The sequence below is a fragment of the Sceloporus occidentalis genome, unplaced genomic scaffold (genome assembly GCF_023333645.1).
Source record: "Sceloporus occidentalis isolate IW3139 unplaced genomic scaffold, rSceOcc1.0.p SCAF_89, whole genome shotgun sequence".
NCBI lineage: Eukaryota > Metazoa > Chordata > Lepidosauria > Squamata > Phrynosomatidae > Sceloporus > Sceloporus occidentalis.
The window spans coordinates 1,149,211-1,175,064 of record NW_028317069.1 but is presented as its reverse complement, the minus strand read 5'-3'; the positions used below and the strand labels follow the sequence as shown (position 1 = coordinate 1,175,064).

At 34.6% G+C, this 25,854-nt stretch overlaps 2 protein-coding genes across 2 annotated transcripts; both read left to right on the top strand.

Annotated features, from left to right (window-relative positions):
* Positions 1-3,028: 3,028 nt before the first annotated feature.
* LOC149284669 (homeobox protein Nkx-2.8-like) lies at positions 3,029-3,868 on the top strand. The gene is made up of 2 exons (XM_089496299.1): positions 3,029-3,179; positions 3,387-3,868. Exons 1-2 carry the CDS (start codon positions 3,029-3,031, stop codon positions 3,866-3,868), a joined length of 633 nt encoding a protein of 210 aa, XP_089352425.1.
* Positions 3,869-20,560: 16,692 nt separating this feature from the next.
* Positions 20,561-22,229, top strand: LOC149284668 (thyroid transcription factor 1-like). The gene is made up of 2 exons (XM_089496417.1): positions 20,561-20,936; positions 21,565-22,229. Exons 1-2 carry the CDS (start codon positions 20,561-20,563, stop codon positions 22,227-22,229), a joined length of 1,041 nt encoding a protein of 346 aa, XP_089352543.1.
* Positions 22,230-25,854: the final 3,625 nt, after the last annotated feature.

Below are 25,854 nucleotides of genomic sequence, written 5' to 3'. Positions count from 1 at the left end.
TGTAACTTATATATCAGGTTACGAAATAGGTTTCCACTGGAAAAAAAAAAATTGTCATTTTAAATGTTTCAGGGTTAGATAAAGGAGATGTAGTTATCTGGAGATGAAATGTGGACGCATTCTACCTAAATTTAAATAAGTGTACACAGTATAAATACATGTATAATAGAATGCAATCTAAATATTCTGCTAAAAAGGCTGAAATCAATTACTCTTCTTACAATCAACATGCTACTTTCACTTAAAAGCTTGCTTAAGCAGATCAAAGCAAACCTCTAGGAAGCCAATTGGGATCAAATTAATTGGACAATTCGGCTCAAATAAGCTAATTAAGCCATAAAGATTTTTCAACCTTACATATAATCATGTGAGTTAAATTCAATGTGTCTAAAATATTGAAATAAATAATAATTAGAAGAATAATAAGAATTTCATAAATCTATTGTGGACCTGGATACAAAACTATATAAATGATTCTATATTTACTTTGGCTCTAGATCCTGCCAGTGCTATATTACGTAATTATGTTAATAATCATAATCGTTGATTGTGCCTTTCTTAGAAGGATATTTAAATGAAATTTTATTTAATACATATATTTCATACTGTGTACAATTCTTTAAGTCAAGATGGACTATGTTCATATTTCTTCTCCAAACAACTCTCCTTTATCTGACCTTGAATTTTAAAAAGCGAAAGCATTAGAAGGGTTATTTCTAAAACCCTTTTTATTGCAAGATTTTTTTTTACTTTTATCCTTAACTTTTGTCCTTCATAAGGTCAACAAATATCTGTCAATCTTCATTGCTGAAAGCCCTTAATATAGCTACATTTGTAGCAAAGTGAGCCATAACAAGTTTGTGATGTGGTTATTTAAGAATAGACTTTTGTAGCGATGCTGGCATTGAGGAAATAATTCAGAAACACAGAAAAAAAACTGACAAAAAAAAATAAATTAAGTACTAAAATGTCTTGCAAGGCTGATGCTTTTTTTACTTTTTAAAATCCAACCTGCAGTTATGTATGTAACAACCATCATTTTTTTTTTATTAGTAATTAGCAATACATGTATTTATTTCTGAAATTTAGCCCAATGATGATTTCTAATTGATTAAACATAAAATAATGGAATTATCTTTTTGGTTAAATTGCAGATTATTTCTGAAACGAGGGTGTCGCATCACATTACATTTTATAGATGTATTTTTTTCTGCTCAAGATTTATGTGGGGAATGGAACACATTTGAATAACAGTCACATTAAAATAATCAGAATGCGTCAATCTATACTGTTGGGACTGGTTGGTGACATCCAGGATTATGCTCATGGAATGTCGCTCTTCAATAGTTTGTTCTACAAACTTGTCCAAAAAAAAAAGCAAATGGCTCATCGACCCTTCCTGGTCCTTCTGAAAATCACTTTTGCAAATATACATTTCTGTGGCTTGATGGTACATACAAATATCATATTTGTTTTTCAGAAGGATTTGGGAAGTAATCTATGTATTTCTAGCTGATCTTCCATATAACTTGTTCAGGAAGTGCTCAAGAGTACTCAAGGGTCTTTGTACATCCAAACACGGTGGTCCTTGAGAGAATAAGTGCAAAATAAAATAAGACCCTCATTCCTGGAATGGAGGGGGCATTCCCTATCAAATTTACTTACGTGTTACTTGGTAATACTTTTTCTAGATGAGTCTTTTGACCAGAATTGATTCATGCTTTTGTAATGCTTTTTCTAGATTTGGGTAAATCTAGGTATATTTAGGGTTATATATAATTCATTACTTATTATGTTAATATATTTTATATTTCATAACCGGAAATTTTTAACAGTAGATATTTGTATATTTTGCTATAATTGTAAATCTCGAATTTGTGATTTCCTATTTTATGAAATACAATTATGTCTGGATATTGCACGTCTACATATACTTCTGTGTGTTAACTCAAGAATATCTGTGATAAGTAATTAGAATTAATCTTATGGTCAGAAAGAAACACTTTTTTCCCCCAAGATCTTAAAGCTTGTGTGTTAATGGGCTAGATAGATGTGGCATTGGATAAAATTATATTTATTAAACTCCCCTTTTTTTTTTAGCTAATTTAATCTTTGATACAAATAGAAAACAAAAGTGGAAAAGTATAAGGAAAAAGTTAGACAAGGCTCTTATCTGGAGCATAATCTCTGCATTTATATTCCCACTCAGACTTCTTTTCTAATTCAGAGTGAAAGTAAATAGCTCCTTATCAGTAGAAGCAAGACCCTTTTCAACAGGTCTGAGGGGGAGATAGTGTGAATGGTGAATGACTTCTACTATCTCACACTGGGCAGGTGGATGCAAATGAAATCTGGGTGAAAACATGCCAAATAATGTAAAACTGAAGATTTCCATTAACAAAGTGTCCCAGCCAACACATGAATAGATGGATCCTAGACTTCCCATAAAACAGAATCAATCATTTTAGTTATTTAATTTGTGGCTGTAACTCACTTTGAAGCATCCCTTGGTTACATGGGAGGGGAGGGGGGGTACTGATCTGTGTTTTAGTTGTTAGAGGAGGGGGTAGGGTTAGGTTTGCTGGGGATGTTGGTCACTGCATGCCACCCAAGATGTTATTCACAAGTAACAATTCCCATTATCTCTCCCCACTTTGGGCTAATCAGACAGAATCCCTAAAGATGAATCTTGTTTCCTGTTGTCATTGGGAGGTAAGGGTTATCTCAGGGGAGGAGTGAGGGTAAGTGGAGGGGAGAGGAGGGGTTTTTTGTTTCCCATTAGGGTCCTTAGCACTTGACTCATTGTGGTACTTAGCATCTTGTAGACAGGGACGGTCTGAAAGCATTGAGTTTGTGTTTATGTGTAAATGGGGTGGGATGTTTATATAAACAGCAGCTCTGTGTAAGTGACACTAATATTTGGACTCAGCTCTTGGAAGTAGAACATTGAGGACCAAGCCTTAGACCAACATTCACCACCTTGCTACCTTTCAGAGATATTTTGAAATAGCTATTAAGAAGACCAGAGATGTCTTCAGCCAAGTTAAGCTTCACAGTCAGAAGAATTCTGGATCTACCAGAGTGTGAAGGCACCAGTCTACAGACAGATTCACCTTTAAGTTACAACAGAAGAGATGTCTTCCAAGACTGGCTGGAGAATGAGAGGACTCACTATTTGTGTAAGTATAATGGCATTGCTTTTATTTATTGGAATATTTTAATATCTGCATGTTGCTTTAATTAAGAAAACATAGTTACATTGGGGGCTGATGGGACAGGAATGGATAATGTCTTTATGCAGACTATAATTTTACATGGGGAAAATACTTTTATTTCTCTTAATGAATATTATTTTAATAGTATTCTTGAATTTTTTTGTGTTCCAGGTTCAGATGACAGTGGATCAGAGGCTCCATTGCCAGATAAAATGCCAAGTGTGGAGGTGTCCTCTCACACACCTGAATCCGAGGAGGAGAAGAAGAAGAAACGTAGAGTTCTATTCTCGAAGGCTCAAACCTTGGAATTAGAGAGAAGGTTTCGCCAACAACGTTACTTATCAGCCCCAGAGAGGGACCAGCTTGCCCATATCCTCCATCTCACCCCAACACAGGTCAAGATCTGGTTTCAGAATCACCGTTACAAGATGAAAAGGGCAAAACATGAGGGGGGCAACAGTCCATCACTCCTGAAACATGTCATGGTCCCACTGCTGGTCAGGGATGGGAAACCTTGCCATGCATGTGCTCCTGTTAGCCCTAGGGACAAACTCCAGGTCTTCTCCACACTGCAGCCCCCAGGGGCTTTAAGCTTTGTTCCAGGGTATCACCAGCACATCACTTATCCATCAAACCTTTCCTGGGGATGGTGAACTTTTTTTTTTTATTGAATTCCCTTGTACATACAGTAGTTTTATGGAAAGATTGATTGCATTGGTGGACCAAATAGAAGTACCTGGAATGAAAAGTTTCAATGTACGTTTAAAGAAACCTTTGCCATGCTGAAACATCCTACCTTGCGGACAATGGTTATGGGACTTGGTAAAATAACTTGTTAATTTTGAAACAGAATGTAAAAAATTACATACATATATATATATGCACTTGTACATATGTCCAATTATTGACCTAGTATTTGTAGTATTTTTATTTTGTTTAATAGTTATTCTCCTCTGTGAGTTTTGATAAATTGTTTTAATACCAGGTAAATATTTTTGTCTTTTTTTAAATGTTGATATAATGCAATTATACCTTTTATTATTGATTATTCGTTTAAGAGTAATTTGTTCATTCCAAAGTTCCTTTGTCTCCTAAACTTTTCTCATAAAATTAGCCATAACCTTAAAAACAAAAAACAAAAAAAAAATTTATTTTTTAAGTGAAAAAATGCTGAAGTTAGCTACATTTGTAGTTTATTCAGCAATCCTTAGGTTTCTTCACTTGTATGGAAAACCCATGTTTAAAACGTGATGGTTCGAGCTGGGCAATGTATATAAAAATAAAAAAATGTATGGAGAAAAAAAGATAAATGACTGAATGAAAATTAAACAAATTAAAATAAAAAAAATGAATGGGGCAAATTGAACTAAATCACACACAAAATGTATTAAGTTTTTGCTTGCCATTTTAACTTTTTCATTAAGAGAACATTTAGAAGGCAAATTTAAGAAACATTAATGCTTGAAATTATAACAATCATGATGTATAAGAAGTAAGACAATACATCACCTTGTATCCATCTCCTAGATGTGAGAAAAGAACGAAGGGGTATATTTACTAAAATCCCAAGTGAGAGCCTTATTTTTCCCTTGAGACGCTGATATAAGTGATTGAACGTATTTTAATTCAAGTGCATCAGTGCCTAGTAAACTGGTTGGACATAGTGAAGCTTATGGAGTTAGAATATATTTCATTGTCCAATGGAATATCACATATAGCCTTTGTGACATTACAACTCATCATATTTAGTCAATGGCTGGTTGCTGCATTTATTACCCATCTATAAACAGAGCGCTTTACATGAAACTATTTACTCAACAGTATTAATTATTCTAACATTAGAATATCCGTTACTCTCATATAGGCAGTTGCCAGTTAGTTTACACCAGGACCTCCAACTAACGTGTTTTAAATAATTGCATAATCTAGAAATTTACCAGGGAATGAGCTCACTCTCAGACCCCTCAAATATTAACCCTTTATTACTTAATAGCATAGATTATTCCATAGGGGCCATTATAATGGCAACCAAATAATCAGATTGTGTGAATTGAGTCACCTGTCTTTAAGCAGGGGCTTCAACTGTGATACACCCAGGGACAGTGCACCATGGGGGCAATTGGCCTCCTGGCTTGTTCAAAGGTCTTCAAAAAAGGGCCAGTCCAACTTGGATTGGTTTAGTCCCAGAGGCAGGGGTCACATATCACAATATTATATGACCCTGCTGTAAAAACGTGGTTGCTAGCACATTGCGTGTGTTAGTGTGTGTACTAGTGTGAATGTTATTGGGCAGGGGGCACTCAGCAGAAAGTGCCAGCCCTCCCCTGGTAAACCCTAAGAAAAATAATCAGGATTTGGTGTTTATTGCCCTTTGTAGAACTATTTTTGCACAGGAATATTTCTTTGAAACTACTCATGCTTCTTAAAGTATTGGGTGGCCTCATTTTCCCCTTTGAGGCTGAGGGGGGGAAAAAAACATTTTAATTTTTTTATGCGAGACGTTATGAAAATCTTTGTATTTCTCTTTAGAGCAGCACAATTAAAAAAAAAAAAAAATCCTTATATTGTCCCTCTTTCATCCCTTGGGACATTAAGCAAACAGCCAGGGTGTGGGGTGGTCTCTGATCCTGGTTGGGGCCTTTTGAGCTGTGTGCTCCTTCCCTGTAGAAAAGACACTTGTTAGTGGCAACCAATGCTAAAGCAGGAAAATTCTTTAAAATGTTTAATTTTCTGGGCCTATTTGGAACGTTCTTCAACATTCATGCTCTAAGACAGTAGAGGTTTATTTTAGGTGTGAATGGTTCTTCTTGGATGTCTGTTTGTTTCACAACTACAATATTTGACCCATCCACCCAATTTTAAATAAATTGTATATATATATATTTAGAAAATGTAGGGCCATTAAATAGTTGAATCTATATAGACTGATAAAGCATGTGTTCAGATCATAAAGTGCGTTCAGATCAATTATTTGGATATAACGCATTAGCATTAGGGTTCAATGGCCTTTCTAGCCACTGCAGATTTGTTTTATTGAGTAACATCGAGGCTTTAGGTCTTCCGTCGTGCAATAAACATTCTGCAAATCAGTTTCTCTAGCGGAAAACAAATAACGTATTGTTACGCCGTTGTTTCTGTTTGTTTTTTCCCCTATATGAGTGAATTTATTGGACCAATGTAACTGCCTCCCAGAGCTATAAAAAGACATGTCAGCTCTAGAATACAGAGCATGTACGTGGGAGGTGAAGCAGTGTATTTTGCAACGATGCTTACTGATGTGTAAATAGGACAAAGTGTTAATGTAAAGGCTGAAATGTAGGGGGCGTGCATACAAATTAGAGAGTCAAGGCAGGGGGGCTTTGGATGGAATAGGGTTAGGGAGCTACGATCAGCTTTATTTCCTAGCTATAACCCTGTAGCTGTCACCTGGGACTACAGATTCAGCTGTTGACCACCTTGCTTTCCATATGGAAGAGCCGATCCTTGGAGGATCCTCCCAGGGAAGTCTTTCCTTAAATCTCCCTTTGTTATACAAGTTGAAAAGGGTTTTGTGGAGCTTTAAAATGGACATGACAAAACAAATCCTCCTCATTTCAATTGGAGGCTGTTAAATCTGTCCCCGGTGACAATTTTATGGGTTTTTGGCTGGACAATGGTATCTATTTAAAACATGGTGGCCTTCAGGGTAACAATGGGGTAGAATTAGATAGCTTAAGAAAGCTAATTAACCCGTTTGCTGCAGAGTCCCCGATCACTCTTAAATGGTCACTCTCATACATGAATACACACAGGCTCCCACGCACCTTCACACAGACCAATGTTCCACGCAACCAGACACATGTCCTCCTAGTAATGCGTATACATTAGCTTCTTGATGGACCCTATGTAAACTGACCCCCTTTTTTTTTTTTTTTTTTTTTTACACCTCAACAAATTACACAAATCATTGTGTAGTGCAGCGTAGTAGTTAGAAGTATTAGCTCTGGCGGGGATGTTTGGAAGGTCCATGACCTCATTGCAACAAACCTCCGAAAGGTTTGGCCAAAATTTATAAACAATACAAGGGAATCGATGCTAAAAAACAAACACATTCCACACTAGTTACAAGGCACCAAGATCTGATTAATGACAATAGGATTCTTATGTAAGGAACTTGATAAACTATACTGCAATTAACTTAAGAAAGGGGAGCAAAGATGTCTTTGACGTGTTTAGTCTTTTTAGGACTTGGGAAAATAAGACCCATTCATTTTTTGAATGTCTTTACTCTTTTAGCGTCTACCACTTATGCTGGCAGGCTGTTCCACATATTCACCACTCTCTCAGTAAAGTAAAACGTCCTTACATTGCCTCTGCCTCTCTAGGTCAGGACCTCTTGTTTTAGCATCTCTCTTGCTTTGAAATAATCATATCGTCTTTGTTTTGATAAATCCCATTAAGTATTTAAATGTATATATTACATCTCCTTTCTCGCTTTCCACCAAGATAGATATATAGATATATATATATATAGATATAGATAGATATAGATAGATAGATAGATATAGATAGATATATATAGATAGATAGATATAAGATCCTTTAGCAAGGAACCAAAAAAGGACCCATCAGTAATTTTCTTTAAGAAAAAAATACTGTGTGTTTGGTCCAACAAACAAGTTTAAATGTCAAAAGCCAATGTACTGCAAATCACAAAATGGCCAGTAGAGGGTAGAATTTTATTAGAAATCACTGTTGGAGGTTTACTTTCATCCCATAGCAAACAAGCTGCACCAATAATAATTCAATGACATTTACATTGCCACAATTCATAATGAAAAAGATTTCACTGAATATATATTGTAATGTATAATGTACGCATTCATTATATTCTAGTTATCATGGTTGAGCGGATGTAATCCTGATAAACAGTATAATGCTGATTTATGTATCTCAGTATGGCCCTTACTAAAGCGCAGTTTTTCCATTCAATACATTTTAACACCCCGTTACGGAGAAGTAATTTGCTAAGATTGCTAGGTGTTTGGAATTGAACTGAAAATGGTCAATGTGTTTTTTGAAAGCAAAAGACCAAGTTACCATGACATATTTGTCTTCAAGCTTCAGAGTAGATCAAAAGACAAGTCTAGAGGAAAAACTATCCACCTAAAGAGGGATGAAAATAGGGACACTGATGCCACACACTAGCCACACTACCCTTACACACACACACACACACACACTGCCCTTACGCGCACACACACACACGCACACACACACACACATGTACAATGCCCTCACACACACACACATATACATGTACACTGCCCTTACAGACACACATATACATGTAAACTAGCCTTTGATTTTGGTATCAAAACATTTGCTACTGCAAACATTTTTATATGAAAGTCTTAAAAGGTGTGGGACGAAGAGTTGAGGCACGGCCATTGGGCAGCGTGGTGCGTGCACGCCAGCCTCTTTAATTTTGTTAGGCGCCGGCGGACGGAAGAGGCTTTCAATCCCGCTCGCAGCTGCTCACGGCTGTTTTGAATGTTGGTCTGCCAGCCGCCCGGCCCACTGACCTACCGTCCCACCGGGAAATTTCCCGGTATCCCAGTGGGCCAGTGTGGCCCTGGCCTCACCCTTCCTCTACCCCTGCAAAGTGGGACAGAGACCCAAAATGGGGACTGTCCCGCCTAAATCGGGACAGTTGGTGGGCATGCGATCATGGTACACATGTCCTTTGTATATATGTCATAGGAAGCAGGTCCCACCAAATGCCCCATTAATACAGAAACCAATAAATATTTGTGGACACTTGGAGCCCAGCATATTAGTCTGTCCTGGCCAGCCCTGCTAACATACCAAAAGACAAAAATAAAGGTCGTACAGAATAGATCAGTAAATAACCTTAAAGTTCTGATTCATCAATGATAACTTTTCTATTTTTATGTATGGTTATGGTGAGCTACAGGCTATTTTCTTGACAAAGAAACAAAAAAAAAATCATGACAGTTCAGAATGTACATGTATTACATTGTGCAGCAAACTGAAGTGGAATGCCAATGTGCCTGTTTCTTCCCCCAGCAATAATGACTATAGTTACCATGACTAATGCTGTTTATATTCATAATAATAATAAAGATTAAATGTGCGGGAGAACCAAGATTAGATAATCAATAATGGGAACAAAAATGAAAAGAACTATGTGTGCACTAAAAAACATACATAGAAAACTATAAGAAGCAAATGTTTCTACCTCCAGAGAGTCTTTATCGGGGGAAAGATAAAACATAGATCTATAGTTGTCATTCATATCAGAAACCTAGAATTATAAGTAATATTTATTTGCCAATTTCTTCTCTTACCTAACATCAGTATTAGACATGGATTTTCAACAATCCATAGGATACCTAAAATGTATTCATAATGTGCCCATATTGAATATATATTTGTTTATAATAAACATGTCGTCTCCTCGTGGCCTTCCCATGAACCTTGTGAAACATGATTGTGTGGGTTTAAACTCTCGGAACATTGTGTACCAACTCAGATACTCCAGAACAAAACCTGGTGTTCCATTTGTTTTAACCCTTCATTTTCAGACATACGCAGGGCGACCGTCATCTAAAGACATTCTTTCATTTGATGTGTCTCTGTATCGTACACATACAAAATCTTAATGAATATTACATTGTCAAATATAAAGAAAAATAGGTGTTATACCAAATATTGTTTCTCATTGTTATGGGGATCTCTGCTAGGTTTGACATATTTATTTCAAAAATTTGACATATTCAAAATGCTCGTGCTCTAAAAATGGAATGTTATTTTCATATTCCTTTTTGTGTATCACTTATACCTTAGAAATAGTATCCAATAAATAAAAGAATGAAACAATTTGGAATGGTACGGTTACTCATAGGTGTTAAGATGAAGGGCTTGCAAAATAGTAATCGGGATAGAGCCTCTCTCGTCCACTATTATATTTGTGTCTGCAGCTAAGACCATTAAACTTGACCGCCAGCCAGAGGAGCACAATAAATCGACACACTTTTTCGAGCACTAAAAGAAATATGCTTTCTTTGTCACGTAAAAGACAAATCTGTGTATCACATTAGATCTAATAAATCTATATTTATCTTGGATCTATTTATCTACAAATATTTCTCAATAGCGTTAAATGTTAATGTGTTGAATTTTAAATATATTTATGCATTGGAATTTCTTTCTCTTTGGTATTAGTTCAATAGGAATTATTAACCCTTAATTGTAGGGTTGACAGACATTCTTTAAAATAGGTTTCATGGCAGGAAACTTATTTTAAGGAAGGCTAGTATTGTAAAATTACTAGATTTGTAAACCAAAATTCTACTATTATATAATAAAGATCAGGGCAGAAAGTAGATATGTGAATGTGCTAATACATAACCATATTGGTGCAGTGGGTAATTAATGCAATTACATTTTTTTAAAATTAAATATTCTATATTACTTATCAAGTATCAACTATGCCTTGAAAATGGGGACTTCTGGTCACCCTAAAGTAATGAGATCCCTTCTTTGCATTTGGAAACATCAGTTCTAATTTAGTTGTTCTGTTAAATATGTCTAACTGTTCTAAAAATTGTATATCAAATCCTATTTCATAAAATACAAATATATTTTTAGTTTAGGCCAAGAATAATTTGACCTATTCGTAGTGTTACAACATGAAATTCTAAGAAGCCAGAATGTATGTGTTTTTTCTTATCCCTTTAATAGAAAAAGTGAATTCAGTAAAGTAGAAAAGAAAACATTTGGAGGGCATTGATTTTGAGTTCTTATTCAAATCTGTTTTTGTGAAACTCTTAATTTATCCACATGAAAAATAAGCAGAAAAAAGATAAGAAAAAAAAATCTAATATAAAAGTATATTAGTGCCATGATATGTAAAAGTATCAATATATAGTGCAATCTCATTAATACATAAAACACATGCTTATGAAATTGATTAGCAAAACACATTTGTTCTAGAGAATATAATTTGTTTTAAAAAAAATAAATTGAAATTAAAACAAATATCAAAAACAAGTCAGTTACAGATAAACAATACTTACATGTTTGAATTTACACAAGTGTTTCGGTACTTTTAACATCTCCATTGCAACTCCCAAAGAGGCACGCACAACTTAATAACATGAAGATATAGTGCTATATAAATTACAATATCAAAAATAATTTATTTTTCTTTGTGGTTTCAGATAGAGAACAAAAATGCAGATGGGGGGGGGTGTTTCTATTTGGAATATTACACAATCAGCGCCAATGCTTATGTAAAGAAAAGAGAACTGAGTAAACAGTTGCCTTCTATACCCACATTTATTGCACAAGAATGACTTTGTGCCTTCAATTCGCTGCCTTTTTCCATCAGAGTTCTTCAAAGTTTTTTGCTGTGACCCAGTGCAGTAATATCACACACACTCACATCCTCACATCCTTAATTTGTGTTGTGTGTGCTATAGACTGAAAACCTTGGACTTGTGATGTATAAAACAACTTAACATGTTTTGTTGGGCCATGTTTAAGATAGTGGAGTCCACACTGAATTGACTGTAATATTACCATTCTTGTTCAAATTTCTTCCCTCCTTCACACTCCTAATGTCTCTTACACCTTAGTGGGTAAATTGAAACAGTCATGCGTCAGCTGCACACTTTTCTTCTTGCGCAAGACAGAAATCTAGGCGTAGGAAGAAAAACTTCATTATACCACTAGAGGTCACTGTAGCTCATTACATATATTCCTTCTTATTAAAACTTCCCTGTCGTGTGTGTGTGTATGTATACGTGTGTGTGTATGTATATGCGTACACACAATTTTTGTCATAATTTATTATATATAATATATATTTTTTAAGTACTTCAATATGCATTCTGCAGGCCTGCATCTGCCCCCCTCACCTGTGGCTCGACAAATATTGCTACCAATTTGCTGCTTGACGCAACCAATCAGCGGCAGGAACACTGTAATATGTTATATGTAATTGCTAGAATCTGTTTTTATTAAACGCTATATCATATATATATATATAATGTTTAAAAATGACGCATGTACTTGCATGGGGCCATCATAACCCATCATGTTATATCATGCTATCACCCACCTGCTTCTTTACTCCGCTTGGCCTGTCTTGTCTGCCCATTTTTCCTGATGTAAAGACCTTGATCAGTTCTTGATCTCGACTTAGATTCAGGAGCCATATGCCTATCCCATGCTTGTTGCCTTACTGTATCAGCCTCTAACCTACTAGTTTATCTGCCACCTTCTCGGTTAAATTAAACGTTACATTACATCTAAACCCCTGACCATCCAGTTTTACTCTATCTAAAAAAACACAACCATAAACATTTGCGATAATAGTGATAATTACCAATTTTGTTTTTATCCCTCACATATATATATATAATTATTTTTTGGTGTGGAGTACTCTCTCAAGAACAAATGGTATCAAACTAAGCTAAGGCAGAACAGCAGTCATTAGTCTGGAACGGTGGAAGCTTGTTTCGGAGCTCTTGTCCCTCATGTCCGCATTATTCAAACCATTTTTCCAGTGAGTCGATAGAACTGTAATTGATTGAAAAGACACTAAAAAAGATCTATTGGAAACACGTCCCTCTACAGTGCATTAAATAAATACCTGTAAGTATTCCAGTACATAAAAAAAAAAAAAACCATGGTGTCCCGACTCCTATCAATGTTTATTCTGTCCTCACCATATGAAGAATGAACTGCCTTGGTCGCAGTTTGGTGGACACAGACGCATTGTGTCTGATTAAGACATTACTAATAATGGCCTTGGGGAATTGAATAAAACTTCTAGTACAGGGGAACACCCATTTCATTTACTTTCACATATTTCACAGGATGTAATGAGAAAAAAAACAAGGATTTATCCTGAGGAGTGGACAACAGAGCAGGCATGATCACAATAAGTGAATAGCCTGATTAGTGCATTATATTCTCGGTGAGAGGACAGCTCAATATGACGTGTTTGTCTACTCTCGTCAATAAGGAATACATTTATGTGATCTATAAAATATTTTCTTCTGTCTTGTAGGAATTAAAGACTAAAATATGGGATACATAGATCCATTGGCTGCCTTATTTGTTAGAGATCTTAACCTCTGACATATGGTTTTGCTTGTATGTTGCCTTTTTCATAACTGCCTATCTCCTTTTTCCTTCGCATTGCCAAATGTTTATTTCATTCTTCAAACAATTCTTTCTCAATTGTGAATTTTTATCAAATTTGTACTCTGGCAGGATGGGACCCCCTCGCTGATACCTTTCTTTTACCGTTTCCCATTCCCATTCCCTTCAGCAACCATTCTTGCAAATGGCAGACAAGTCTACTACACAAGATAATGTGCCATTGAGTGAAAAGGGTTAGAGACACTTGTCACATCGAAATATTCTGCAGAGCATGGGCATGTGTAGAAGTATGTTACATTTATGCCCGCCTGGGATGGCCATCTGGCATGGGCCGCAGGCCAACAGCGACTTATACAGTGTGTGGCCGGCAGCTGTGTATGTGCATAAAAGTGCAGCCGAGCATCTCCAGCCAACAGCCGCACTTATGTAATTTGATGGCTGGTGGCCTTCAATGCCAGGGCTCCATCATCCCCAGTCGGGCCCTGCATTCATATATTTATATTTCTGACCTTCCCTAATAGAACATTTTCTCAACATTCCTGCCCTCTGTTCCTTCTAGCTTCTATACATGCACAAATCTAGGTGTCTGGGTGTATAATACACTTGAATCATTTTATTAAGGATTGTGTAACTTTGTTTTACCTAATTTTTTTTTTTACCTAAGTGACCAACTACTTCACTATTCTATTTAAAGCAGTTCATCAAATACAAAAATATTATTTATGGAACATTTTATATCAAAAATAGATCTGTGAGCTTGAATTAATAGATGAAGGCAGCCTTGTATTCCTTCAAACCTCTCAATTTGGAGTTGATTTCTTTTTTAAGTGATATTTGTTTGCAGTTACATACTAATAGTATTTTTTTCCCAGTCATTCACCTTTTGTACAGTGCACGCACATTTTATTCAGTATGTGCTTTTCCTCCCCTTTGATTGCAGTGATACCCTATAGCTGGAAGTACATAGCAGGAAAAGCAACAAAAACACCCTAACAAACCTAACATGCCAGTTTCAATTTCTCCACGAAATATGAACCTATAATGAAAAATGTTTTATATTAATCCTTTTTTTCTCTGCTAAAGAATAACCCCCTTTATATGTCCATTCCCCAACATATTTGTCAAATGGCTTTATACATTAGATAATTGCATTAGATGATCTAAATAAAAATATTAAATATTTACCAATAACAGAAAGGTAGATTAATTTGCCACATTGTGAATTATCAGATCAGCTTTTTTGATTGGCTTTGGTTTCTATATGTTTTACAAGACCATACATGATAATTCTTATGTATCATTGCTCCAAACTTGTCTTAATAACAATAATAATAAATGTATGGATTGATAGCCTTAAATTAAATAAAATTCAATACATTTCAAGACACTTAAGGGTTTGATGATATTCTACACCTTTGGGCTGGTTCTATTTAGTTAAAATAGACATTTTTCTTAAAGATAAATACATTCGGAAAAAAAAATTAAATTATTATATATATTATTGACACCTTTATTAGCTATGCATCCCTTTTGTATGGATTTGTCTATGGAATGAAAATAAGAGATTTTCCGCTTCTGGACGAAAAAGGCTTTCCTTCAAGATGTTATTTTCTTTCTAAATTATTAGCCACTGCTGCTGTGCTGATAACCGGGAGTAGATTTTAGACAAAGCTAACAATTTGAAATGTCCTTTTCTTTAAAGACATAAATGTATTCATTTGGGCTTAAAGATCAAAGATATATTTTTGTGTTGACATATTCCAGATGAAAAGGGAAACTCTTTCCTTGCTCAAATAAGCTACAGGTATTGTTTTTTAAGTACTTAAAAGGCTCTAGAAATATCCCTGCATGTTTGTTTTTTTCAATCCTCCTTCAAACTTTCTGAGATCACAAAAAAATTATACGCTTCAATCAAAAATGTTAGTTTCACAATACGAAACATATATAACAATACAATTAAATATATATATATATATATGTGTGTATATATATAGTACCAGTGTTTAGGCAGGTTACAAGAGAGGATCACTGATCTCCCACTCTTCCAGCTTATATGCCATTGCCACACTGCCACCACCTTTGATGCCAACACTGTGTATGGACTTTTATTTGTTTTGGAATTATTTAGATGGTTTATATATTTTACATCAAGTTTAGCCACTCCTTGCCGATTGGTCCAGGCAGTCTTTGTAAAGTTGTGTGAGAAGAATGGAGAAACCCTCCAGAAAATAATTAGACATTACTTGCCATTCTACATGCATCTCATTTTCCATGGGGTGGACATTTCAAGTCAAATTCCATGTTAGTTTGTAAATTATATTTTTACATTATTATTATTACACTGATTGGTAAACAAAGGCACAGGTTATAGGTAGTTTCAATAAATGGGTTGGCTATGTCACCTTATAAAGTTCCCTTTAAATTAATAATTAAACTCATATGCCACTGATTATCATATGTGCAAAGGGTCCTGCTTTAAGAAGGACCTCTTTGTGACCCAAAGCCTTCTGTCTCTATTTTTTCTCTGCTGGTGTACCCCTTTTTGTATAAGTATATCACTATTCTCCAGCCTTTAAAAAAAAAAAAAAGTGATCCCACATTAAGAACATGTGTTTAAAAGAAAATCCTAAATATTTTCATCATATCTGGTCTTTCTGTTTTGTTAACAGTTTTGCATTCGTAATCAGATATTTACCATTTCAGTGTTCAAGCCCTGCAGAAATGCTTTTAATAAGTTAAAGAAAGTAGGTATTGAACATATAGTGATCTCCATTGTAAGCAACCCTTGATGCGGTGGTTGGGTTAAATCAAATATGGTTTGATTAGTTGATAAAAAGATAAAAATATTTCAGAAATTTGTTGTATCCAATGATAAATACTGAAAAAATACAAAGATGTGTCTATAGTAAAACTTACACTGTTATAGATTTCAGAAATATACATACATTATGACATAGGGTAATATCAAATGCTTGCCGCAATCTGAATAGTAATACCTACACCCTCACTGGGTAGAGAACTATGACTATGGTGTGATCAGAAAACACTTATATACCTGTTTTCCTCTGTACTTTTACAAATCCCCTCTTTATAAGTTCTCTATAACAAGAAGATATGAGATACAATAAACATGTTTAAAGCACAGTCTGACCACCCTCACACCTTCAGTTCACAGCCACTAAAACTGATAATAGCTAGATAGAATTTTTAAACAATCTGTAAAGTGTGACACCTTAAATTTTAGCTTTTCCCATAATTCACTAGCCCACGATGGTGGGTTAATGTGTGTGTGTGTGTGTGTGTGTGGGGGGGGGGGGGGGGGGGGTTATACACTTTGCTGGACTAGTATGTTGCATTCTAAAAACAAAATTAACATTTTGTTATTTATATGTACCATTTAATATGTGATCAGTGAATTCCCAGCCCCCATGGACTAGCTGGGTATGGGAGGTGTTGTATGGTTTGGGGTGACACAGTATGCACTTGGATTGGCACCAGATGATTGACAAAGTTCTCCATTCTTCTGCATCTTGAGTGTTAATCAAATGGATTGTGTGGGGTCAGAAGCTATTGAAGAAACCTCCCTTCAGTCTCTAGGAAGTGAATACAGCTCTCCTCTAACACAAGGAGAGAGAAAGGGAGGGAGAGATATAGTGTGCCTTCCTCTTGAACAATCATGTCTCCAGCAGGCAAAATGCCCCTTCTATCCCATTTCTTCCTCTTGCTATAGTCTCACCCTTTTTTCAGTGCAGTGAATATTGTTTGAGGCACTGAATAGGAAAGGAGAACCATCAGCCAAATTATCCCGATGATCTGAAATGAGAGAATTGTGAAAGTTTTATGGATATTCTCTGGATTTTTAGCAGAATCATCCCCTTAAAAAAATACCACACAAACTGTATATATATATATATATATATATATATATATATATATATATATATATATATACATATATACAAGAATAAAATTGCACATTGTATACACACATTAGTGAGTGCATATATATATATATATATATATATATATATATATATATATATATATATATATTCATATACCATCATATATGTCATGCAAAATTTAAATTCTTTTTTCTTCCAGATTATTTTAACAGAACCAATTGAAATGATGCTATATGTTGCGAGGGTTAGATTATAGCGCAATGTATATGTCGGTATGTGTAATTAGTAAGTCATACACACATTAATACTCAATTCACATCTTTGGCATGCTGATTATATTTACAAGTACATATTAGAGAATGTAGAAAATTCTTCAACTGTAATCTGGAAATACAATGATCCACTATAGCTACACACATAGTGTGTTATCTACTGTATATAAATGTGTGTGTATGTTTGTGTGTATATATATATATATATATATATATATATATATATATCACAAAAACAATAATACCAGCAGTTGTTAAAGAATATCCCTGATCAGTTGATTTAGTAAACTGCATAAATCATATTAACGCCTCTTAATAATTCATCTTTGGGAAAAATCTAACATCCCAATAAACATTAGTTATTCCACTAAAAGTCTATAAATATATCGCATGCATATACGCAAATACGCACAGTTTCATAATGTACAGACAATATATAACATAAAGGCACTTAGAGGCATTATATATGTTTTACTTATTATGTTACAGTTGCTTTAGATCTATGCATGAGTTCAGTAAAGTAACCCCTTGGTTACCACAGACCTGGCATAGAAATTGTTAAACCTTTAATTTGCATCTGTCTCTTGGAAATACAGAGATCATCACTCTGAAATCTACATTTTGTAACATTCAGTGCAGAAAACCAAATTTTCTTACCATTTTTTGTAGAAGACTGTGTTTGATAGTGGGTGACTTTGGGGTGGGGCGGTCTTTATAATTTAATTTTTAACAGCAATACATTTTTGAGATTGAGATGTCTAGTGTTTAGCCTTGTTGGATGTAGTGAATCTAAACTTCAGATCTGATTGATGGAGATGAAGGGTGTGGGGGGGGGGGGGTCTGTGCTATTCTGTTTGTGGGGGGCCTCACCTCTTGCAGAGATGTAAAGTACAATCCAACATGGACTTGACTGCTGTTAACCCCTTTAAGTCCTGGAAGGGGTGAGACAATACTTGCCTTAGCCATGTGTTGCCTTAGCCCTCCTAGTCCTGAAGGGGTTAACCCTGGGGTGGAAAAGCCTACTTTGTCTAAGCGGTTCCTTGCCTAGCGAACAAGGGCTTCCCAATTGATGCAAAATGATCCTTATGTACTAATATGAAGCACGACCACAAAAGCAGCCGGCCATTTATACTGCCACTTTAGACAAAGATATTTAGTTATTCCAGGGGGTACCAAGTGCACTTTTGCATTTTTAAGTATGAGCAAGCATGGTATAAACACATTTACAAGTGCAATTACTAAATACTTCTAAAATGCTCCAAAGTCATTGGGTTAACTGCACAAACCTTTACCATGCAAGCTCTTAATATAACATTTTATAACATTAGGTTTCAGTGCTGTCAGATTTTGTGTAGAAGGACGTATCTCGGTTCTAGTTAGCAGAGGTGCTTTGAGCCTCTATCACTGTATCATTGGCAAATCTTGTACTTTCAGCCTCCTAATGTATATGTGTGTGTGTGTGTGTGTATATATATATTACACATACACACACACACAACTAAAGTATATAAAAATAAGTGACTTGGTAAAGTTGGGGTCTGAATATTAAAGAAATTCAAATTTTATAACATAGATTGGAAAGAAGAATTCAATAATAAAGGTGCCAGAGAAAAATTTAAATTACTGACTTAACTGCTCCACTGGCCTGATAAACATATTTTAAATGCAAGGCTTTGCCAATATTCCTGGACGTTTCAGATATATATTTATTTTAGTGTTGTTATTATCACTTTTATTATTAATACAATATAATCAATTGCCAGACTAACTAGCCCAATTATTTGCCCCAGACAGTATAGAATGCAATGTAGCTTAGTTTTACTGTACATGATGCTATTATTATTATTAATAATGTTGTTGTACCATTTAATCAATGTACACAATAACAAGTCCCTTCATCTACACCAGGCAGCATATAATATGATATATCTTAGATCAGCAGCAGACATATAGTAATGGCTTGGTATTCTCCATGAAAATAGGTCTATGGATCTCCATTTACTGTATGTAATAACGCACCAGTTGATCGTAATAGATTTTTCTCCTGTTGAACAGACTTCACATAATCCTTATTTCTAACAGTAATGACATTTTTTTTTATTGAGCATCTACAGTAGAATAATTTTCTGATTAACTTTGCCACTCCATTGATATAGATATAAATACAATGCAGAATATTTGTCTGGATAGTCTGATCAAAAATAGAATATTATTATACATGTATTGGATATTAGATAACATATATATATATATATATATATAGATACATACACACACACACACACTTTACGGGTATATAGCGCAAACCCCTTTAAAATCCAAATTCTAATTATGAATATATATATTAATAAATAAAAATACTGAATTTGAGTATGGATGTATATATATAGAGAGAGAGAGAGAGAGAACAAAGTGCGATCTTCAATATGAAACCATATTGCAAAGTACAAATAATGAATTATATATTTCAAAGAGCAAATATATATATAAATTTATAAAAGCAAATAATGAATCTAAGTATATCTAAAACATGTAATATTTATATACCTATACAGCTATAAATTACTTTTTTATCATAAATATGTAGAAAAGATTTAACACAGTAGAAAAGCACAATTGAAATAACGGTGAAATCGTTGGAACTTTTATTTAAAAAAATATATTTTTATTAGTAACAGAACGAAATAAATAAAGCCCAAGCGAAAGCCCAAGGTGTTTACCTTGTGATCAGCATGCAAGCTAATTATTTGCGCTCGCTAAAGCTCCATTGTCTGGCTGGCTGCGCTGGCCCCGCCTCTGCTGCCTAAAACCTGGCGCCTGCCTAAAACAAACGCAAAGAAGCCTCTGAGCTCCACTCAGCCCCAATTAAGGCGGACTCCGTGCGCAACCAACAAGATCGGCGTTAAGGCAACACCAGAATATTTGGCAAAAGAAAAAAAAAAAAGAGGAGAGAGGGAGAGATCGCTTTTTTTTTTCTCCCAGCCTCAGAAACATGTCGATGAGTCCCAAGCATACTACTCCCTTCTCAGTGTCTGATATCTTGAGTCCTTTGGAGGAGACTTACAAGAAAGTGAGCATGGAAGGAGCTGGTCTAGGGGCCCCTCTGACAGCTTACAGACAATCTCAGGTGTCTCAGCCTGCCATGCAGCAACATACCATGGGCCACAATGGACCAGTGAGTGCCACTTACCACATGACAGCTGCAGGGGTCCCTCAGCTCTCCCATACCACCATGGGGGGCTACTGCAATGGCAATCTGGGCAACTTGGGCAATATGAGTGATCTTCCACCCTACCAAGACACCATGAGGAGCAGCTCAGCTGCAGCAGGATGGTATGGTACCAACCCAGACCCACGCTTTTCTACCAGTAAGTAATTCACTGTATTGTGTCTATTTATTCGTTAGAAATATTGTTTAAAATAGCAAATTTGTTACAAAAGATCTCAACTTCTATGTGTTGAGTGTGTTTTTAAGATTAATTGAAAGAAATGTCTCAGAAAAGTTTGTAAGTTTGTAACTTACTAAATAGAAGACCAAGTTACACATATATGTATGTGTGTTTATATATATATATATATATATATATATGTGTGTGTGTATATATATAGATATAATATATACATATATATATATATATATATATATTATATGTGATATATATTGTTTGATATAATTAAAAATAAACAAAAATATTTTAATACCCCAGTAGGGGTAACTTTTATGAATTGGTAATATTTTTAAGATAATTGTTTAATTTGCTCTTAAAGAAAATACGTTTTAATACATCAGTATGATAAAATAATTTTCTATTAAAATATAACTGATTACACTTTGAAAGAGGGTTTTATTGATAATTACAATATTCAAAATAAAGGGGGTTGTTGCATGACTGATGGGGGGGCCATTTGGGTAACTGGTAACAAAAATATTTATGAGAACCTGTTGTTTTCTAGATCAGATTTGTTGAATTATGATCTGTATGGTTACTGTTTCAGTTTCACGTTTTATGGGACCTTCAAATGGAATGAACATGGGAGGCATTGGTAACATGGGATCCCTCGGGGATGTTGGCAAGAGTATGGCACCGCTTCAGAGTACCCCAAGAAGAAAACGTAGGGTTTTATTCTCACAGGCCCAAGTCTATGAGTTGGAAAGGCGATTCAAGCAGCAGAAATATCTGTCTGCTCCGGAAAGAGAACATTTAGCCAGTATGATACATCTCACCCCCACTCAGGTGAAAATTTGGTTTCAAAATCACAGATACAAGATGAAAAGACAAGCCAAGGACAAGGCAGCCCAGCAGCAGATGCAACAGGAGAACAATTCTTGCCAGCAGCAACAGTCCCCTAGAAGAGTTGCAGTCCCTGTGCTGGTGAAAGATGGAAAACCATGCCAAGCTGGGTCTAATACACCTACAGTTTCTCTCCAGAACCATCAGCAGCAGTCTGCTACATCTATCACAGTAGGCACCAATGGGTTGGGTCAGCATCAAAACCACCAAACAAACAGCGCAGGTCAGTCGCCAGACCTGGGTCAACACTGCAATAGCCCTTCAGGCCTCCAGAACCAGGTCACCAGCTTGTCCCATCTAAACTCTTCCACTTCTGACTATGGTACAGCCATGTCCTGTTCTACCTTGCTATATGGTAGGACATGGTAAATGGAGTTATCTCAGATCCTCCTCTCCCTCTGTCTGTTTCGAAAAACAATGAAAAAGTAAAAGATAAAAAAGTTTTTTCCTAAGAAAAAAGGAATGAAGGAAAGAAGGGAAAACAAAAAACTTATACTTTAGGGAGGATGGATTTATAACAGGGATTTATTGAGCTTTCCCAAAAAGGGGGAGGCTAGTGATTAGTTATTAAAGTGGATGGATGACACTCCAAAGGTCAAACCAGAAGATGGCACGGACTCCATTGTTGTGTCTTTACAAAAACATGTGTGTATATAGGGCTTTACAGACAGCTTGAGGAAGAATTGCCCTCTCTACAGTGACAAATCCATTTTTTAAACAATCTTACAGTCAACAAGGATACCTATTTTATTTTACTAGATTTGATGTATAATTGTAATTCCTCCCTTTTGCTGGACTCCTCTTTTAGTTTCTAGTGATCTGTATATTTTGTTGTAAAATATTAAGAAACACACAAAAGACACATTTTTTATGGTAATGAAAATTATTGATGTATATTATTTGAGAGACAATTGTTACCCACTTTTGGATTTTTTCCCCCTTCTATCTTATTTAGGACTTCAATATAGTTCTTAACAAACTTCTAATAAATTATGCACATTCAAAAGATTCATCTATTTATTATTTTAATTCACCACTACCATTTTTAACGATTATAATTTTGTTTATTGGTTGACAAAATATTTTTATTTTTAGCAGTAAGGGGATAGTATGTCCCAAATAAACAGGTATAACAGATTTTATTATGTAATTCAGTCTGAAGTGTGCAAATTATTATTTGTAGAGAAATAACATACACCTACAGAGACAAATATAGATAAATAGGAAGATTTCTTTGGGAATAAATTGTCAGGGATTTTTTTTTTTTTTTAATCCAAATAATTTATTCCATTATCAAATTGAGATTTATTTATCATTTTGATGGAAGCAAATGATCTGTGATTGTGTTAATACATAAGAATTTGGAAACACACAAGAAGTAAATAAACATTTAAAAATCCAACACCTTCATAGTATTGATCATGTAGTAATAATTTCTCCTGTTTTTAATCTCTGCTGAAGGAGTTAAATAAGAGTTTTTATGTAGTTTGTGGAAACGGGCTTTACAAATCATTAGAATACAGTCCTAAATATCTTAGTATGTTTTTGAAATTCTACACTTAATTCCCATTAATTGTGATTTGAATTTTCAAACCAAATAAATTATTTTAATTAAATGCGCTTTTTATAATTTCTGTATTTTATATTTTTTATTTAAATTTTCAATAACCCAGTATTTGTGAATAAGATTAAAGTATCGCAATCCATTTGATAAATTGTTTAATAAAATTAACAAAATATACATTATATAAAAAAATCAAATCATTATCGTTGCAATAGAAACATGTGCCTAAAATCAAGAATTTTAAGGTTCAATTAAGGTAAATATTACTCCATCATAATCTTTTTGCTAAGTACAAAGCTTTCTTTTTAAAATTTGTTTTAGAACATTGTGTATCGAACATGCAAAATACTGATTTTTATTTATTTATTTATACAAAAGCGAACGTATTAGTGAATGTTGCTAGATAGGAAACTGTCAGGGGACAGATTTAAGTTAAAAAAATAATTAAATGAAAAATTCAAAAAAGGAAAATGAGCTGAAACTATGGACATTAATATTTCGCTTTTTAAATTAAACTAAACACATGAGTAAACGAATGAGTAAAAATAATTTTGCAACTAATGAAACGTTTTAAGTATATTATATCTCCATATATTCATATTGACATCCGAATATATATGAATATATATATACTATACTATGCATATGGTACTTATTTATAGCATCATCATAGAACAATTAATAAACTTAGTAAGGTACTAATTAAATATTTACAAGGAGTTGCTTTACTTTGAAAGTCTATTTTTAATTTAGTTTCATTTTTTTAAATTGTGTTATATGCCGAGGATATGGAAGAAAGCTAGGCATTGAGTGTTGCAATGATTGCTTTGCACAATGTCTTACACTCTTTAAGAGAAGAGAAAGGGACAGAGAGATTTTGTTTCCATTAAATCAACTAATTTTCATTTTGTCACATGGCAGCTTAGTTTAATGTCTGTTTGCTCCTGCCATAGAAAGGTGAGTTCAGCTGTTAAGGAACTAGAGCAATAGGCAAACAGCAATGTAAGTATATTTACATATCAATCAGCAAAAAGGCAAATACATCTAGATCTTCCTCTACCCACTTTACATATTCCATTTTCTATGGCATGAAACTTTGTATTAAAAGAGAGCAGTTGTATTTTGAATAAACATATGAATTCCAACTAAATAGCTTATAATATATTCATATTTCCATTGGGGTGAAAAATATGTGAATGTGGACACATGATTTGGACTCCAGATCCTTTGCATAAGAGCAACCCCTGTCAATGACAAGGGAACTAGAGGGATTAGCATATGTTACAATACACAGACTGCATTAGGATGTGAATAGTCTGGTTTGCTACAGGAGATAAAATAGTCTACAGCATCCAATGCTCTTATAGTGTCAGCCAGAGTCCATAAGGCATATTTATTCATTTACTTTTGTACTGCAGCATCTAACACAAGAGTCTAAATTGTATATGATGAACTTTTTAAAACTTTATTCCAAAATGGGTTAAAAAATTAAGATCTACACAGGCACAGTTGTTTTATCGCTTCTCTTTGTGCACATAAGGCAAGCATAGTTTTTTTTTTTTTTTTGCGATATATATTTTTACACATTATAACCTCAATTTAAAATGTTACGAATACTGCATGGATCACAGAGCTAACAAGTGTCTTATGGAAAAACCCTATATAAATAGGTGTTCTTTGGAGTGTCTTGCTGTAAGACCACAAACCCCTTTAGAAAACGAATGAACCCTTTAGAAAACTTGGAGGTAAAGGCTGGGGGGGGGGGGGAGAAAGACCGAAAATTCTTAAAGAATGTTAATCCTAGCAGCCCACTACTCAAGAAGAACACTCTTTTGTGCCACCCCCAAGTCCCCCTGGTTTGTGGCTACATAATATGATTACATAATAAGGAATGGCATGAGATATGTATAGGTCAGAGGTGATTACTACTCCTTGTGAGTCATAAATCTAGGCTCAGGTAAGAGACTACCAAAAAGACAAAGATTCGTGGGGCAAAAATAATAATATATTGTTTTTTTTGTTCAAAGCCATTTGCTCTTCTACAAAACTGTCAAATAATATAGCAATAAAGGAATATAAATTAAACTGGAAGGATTTAAGGGTTAGTTATTTTTTGTAACTTTAACCTCTAATTCATCTATCACTTCTTTGTTTCGGTGTCTGATGCATATAGAATATATATATATATATATATGTACACAGAATTATTAGTTATAAAAGTGTTTTTTTCAAAAATATGAATTAACTTAATGCAGTTGTAAGAGTGATATTTTGTTTCTACTTCTTTACTTTTTTTTATTTTTATTTTTTTATTTTTTTTTAGCAAGGTTAGTTACAAAGATGCTCTAAGGAAAAAAATGATTGCCATCTTAAAGTCCAGGAGCAAATTCAGAAACACTTATAGATCAGAAAAAGGAATGTGATAGGCTG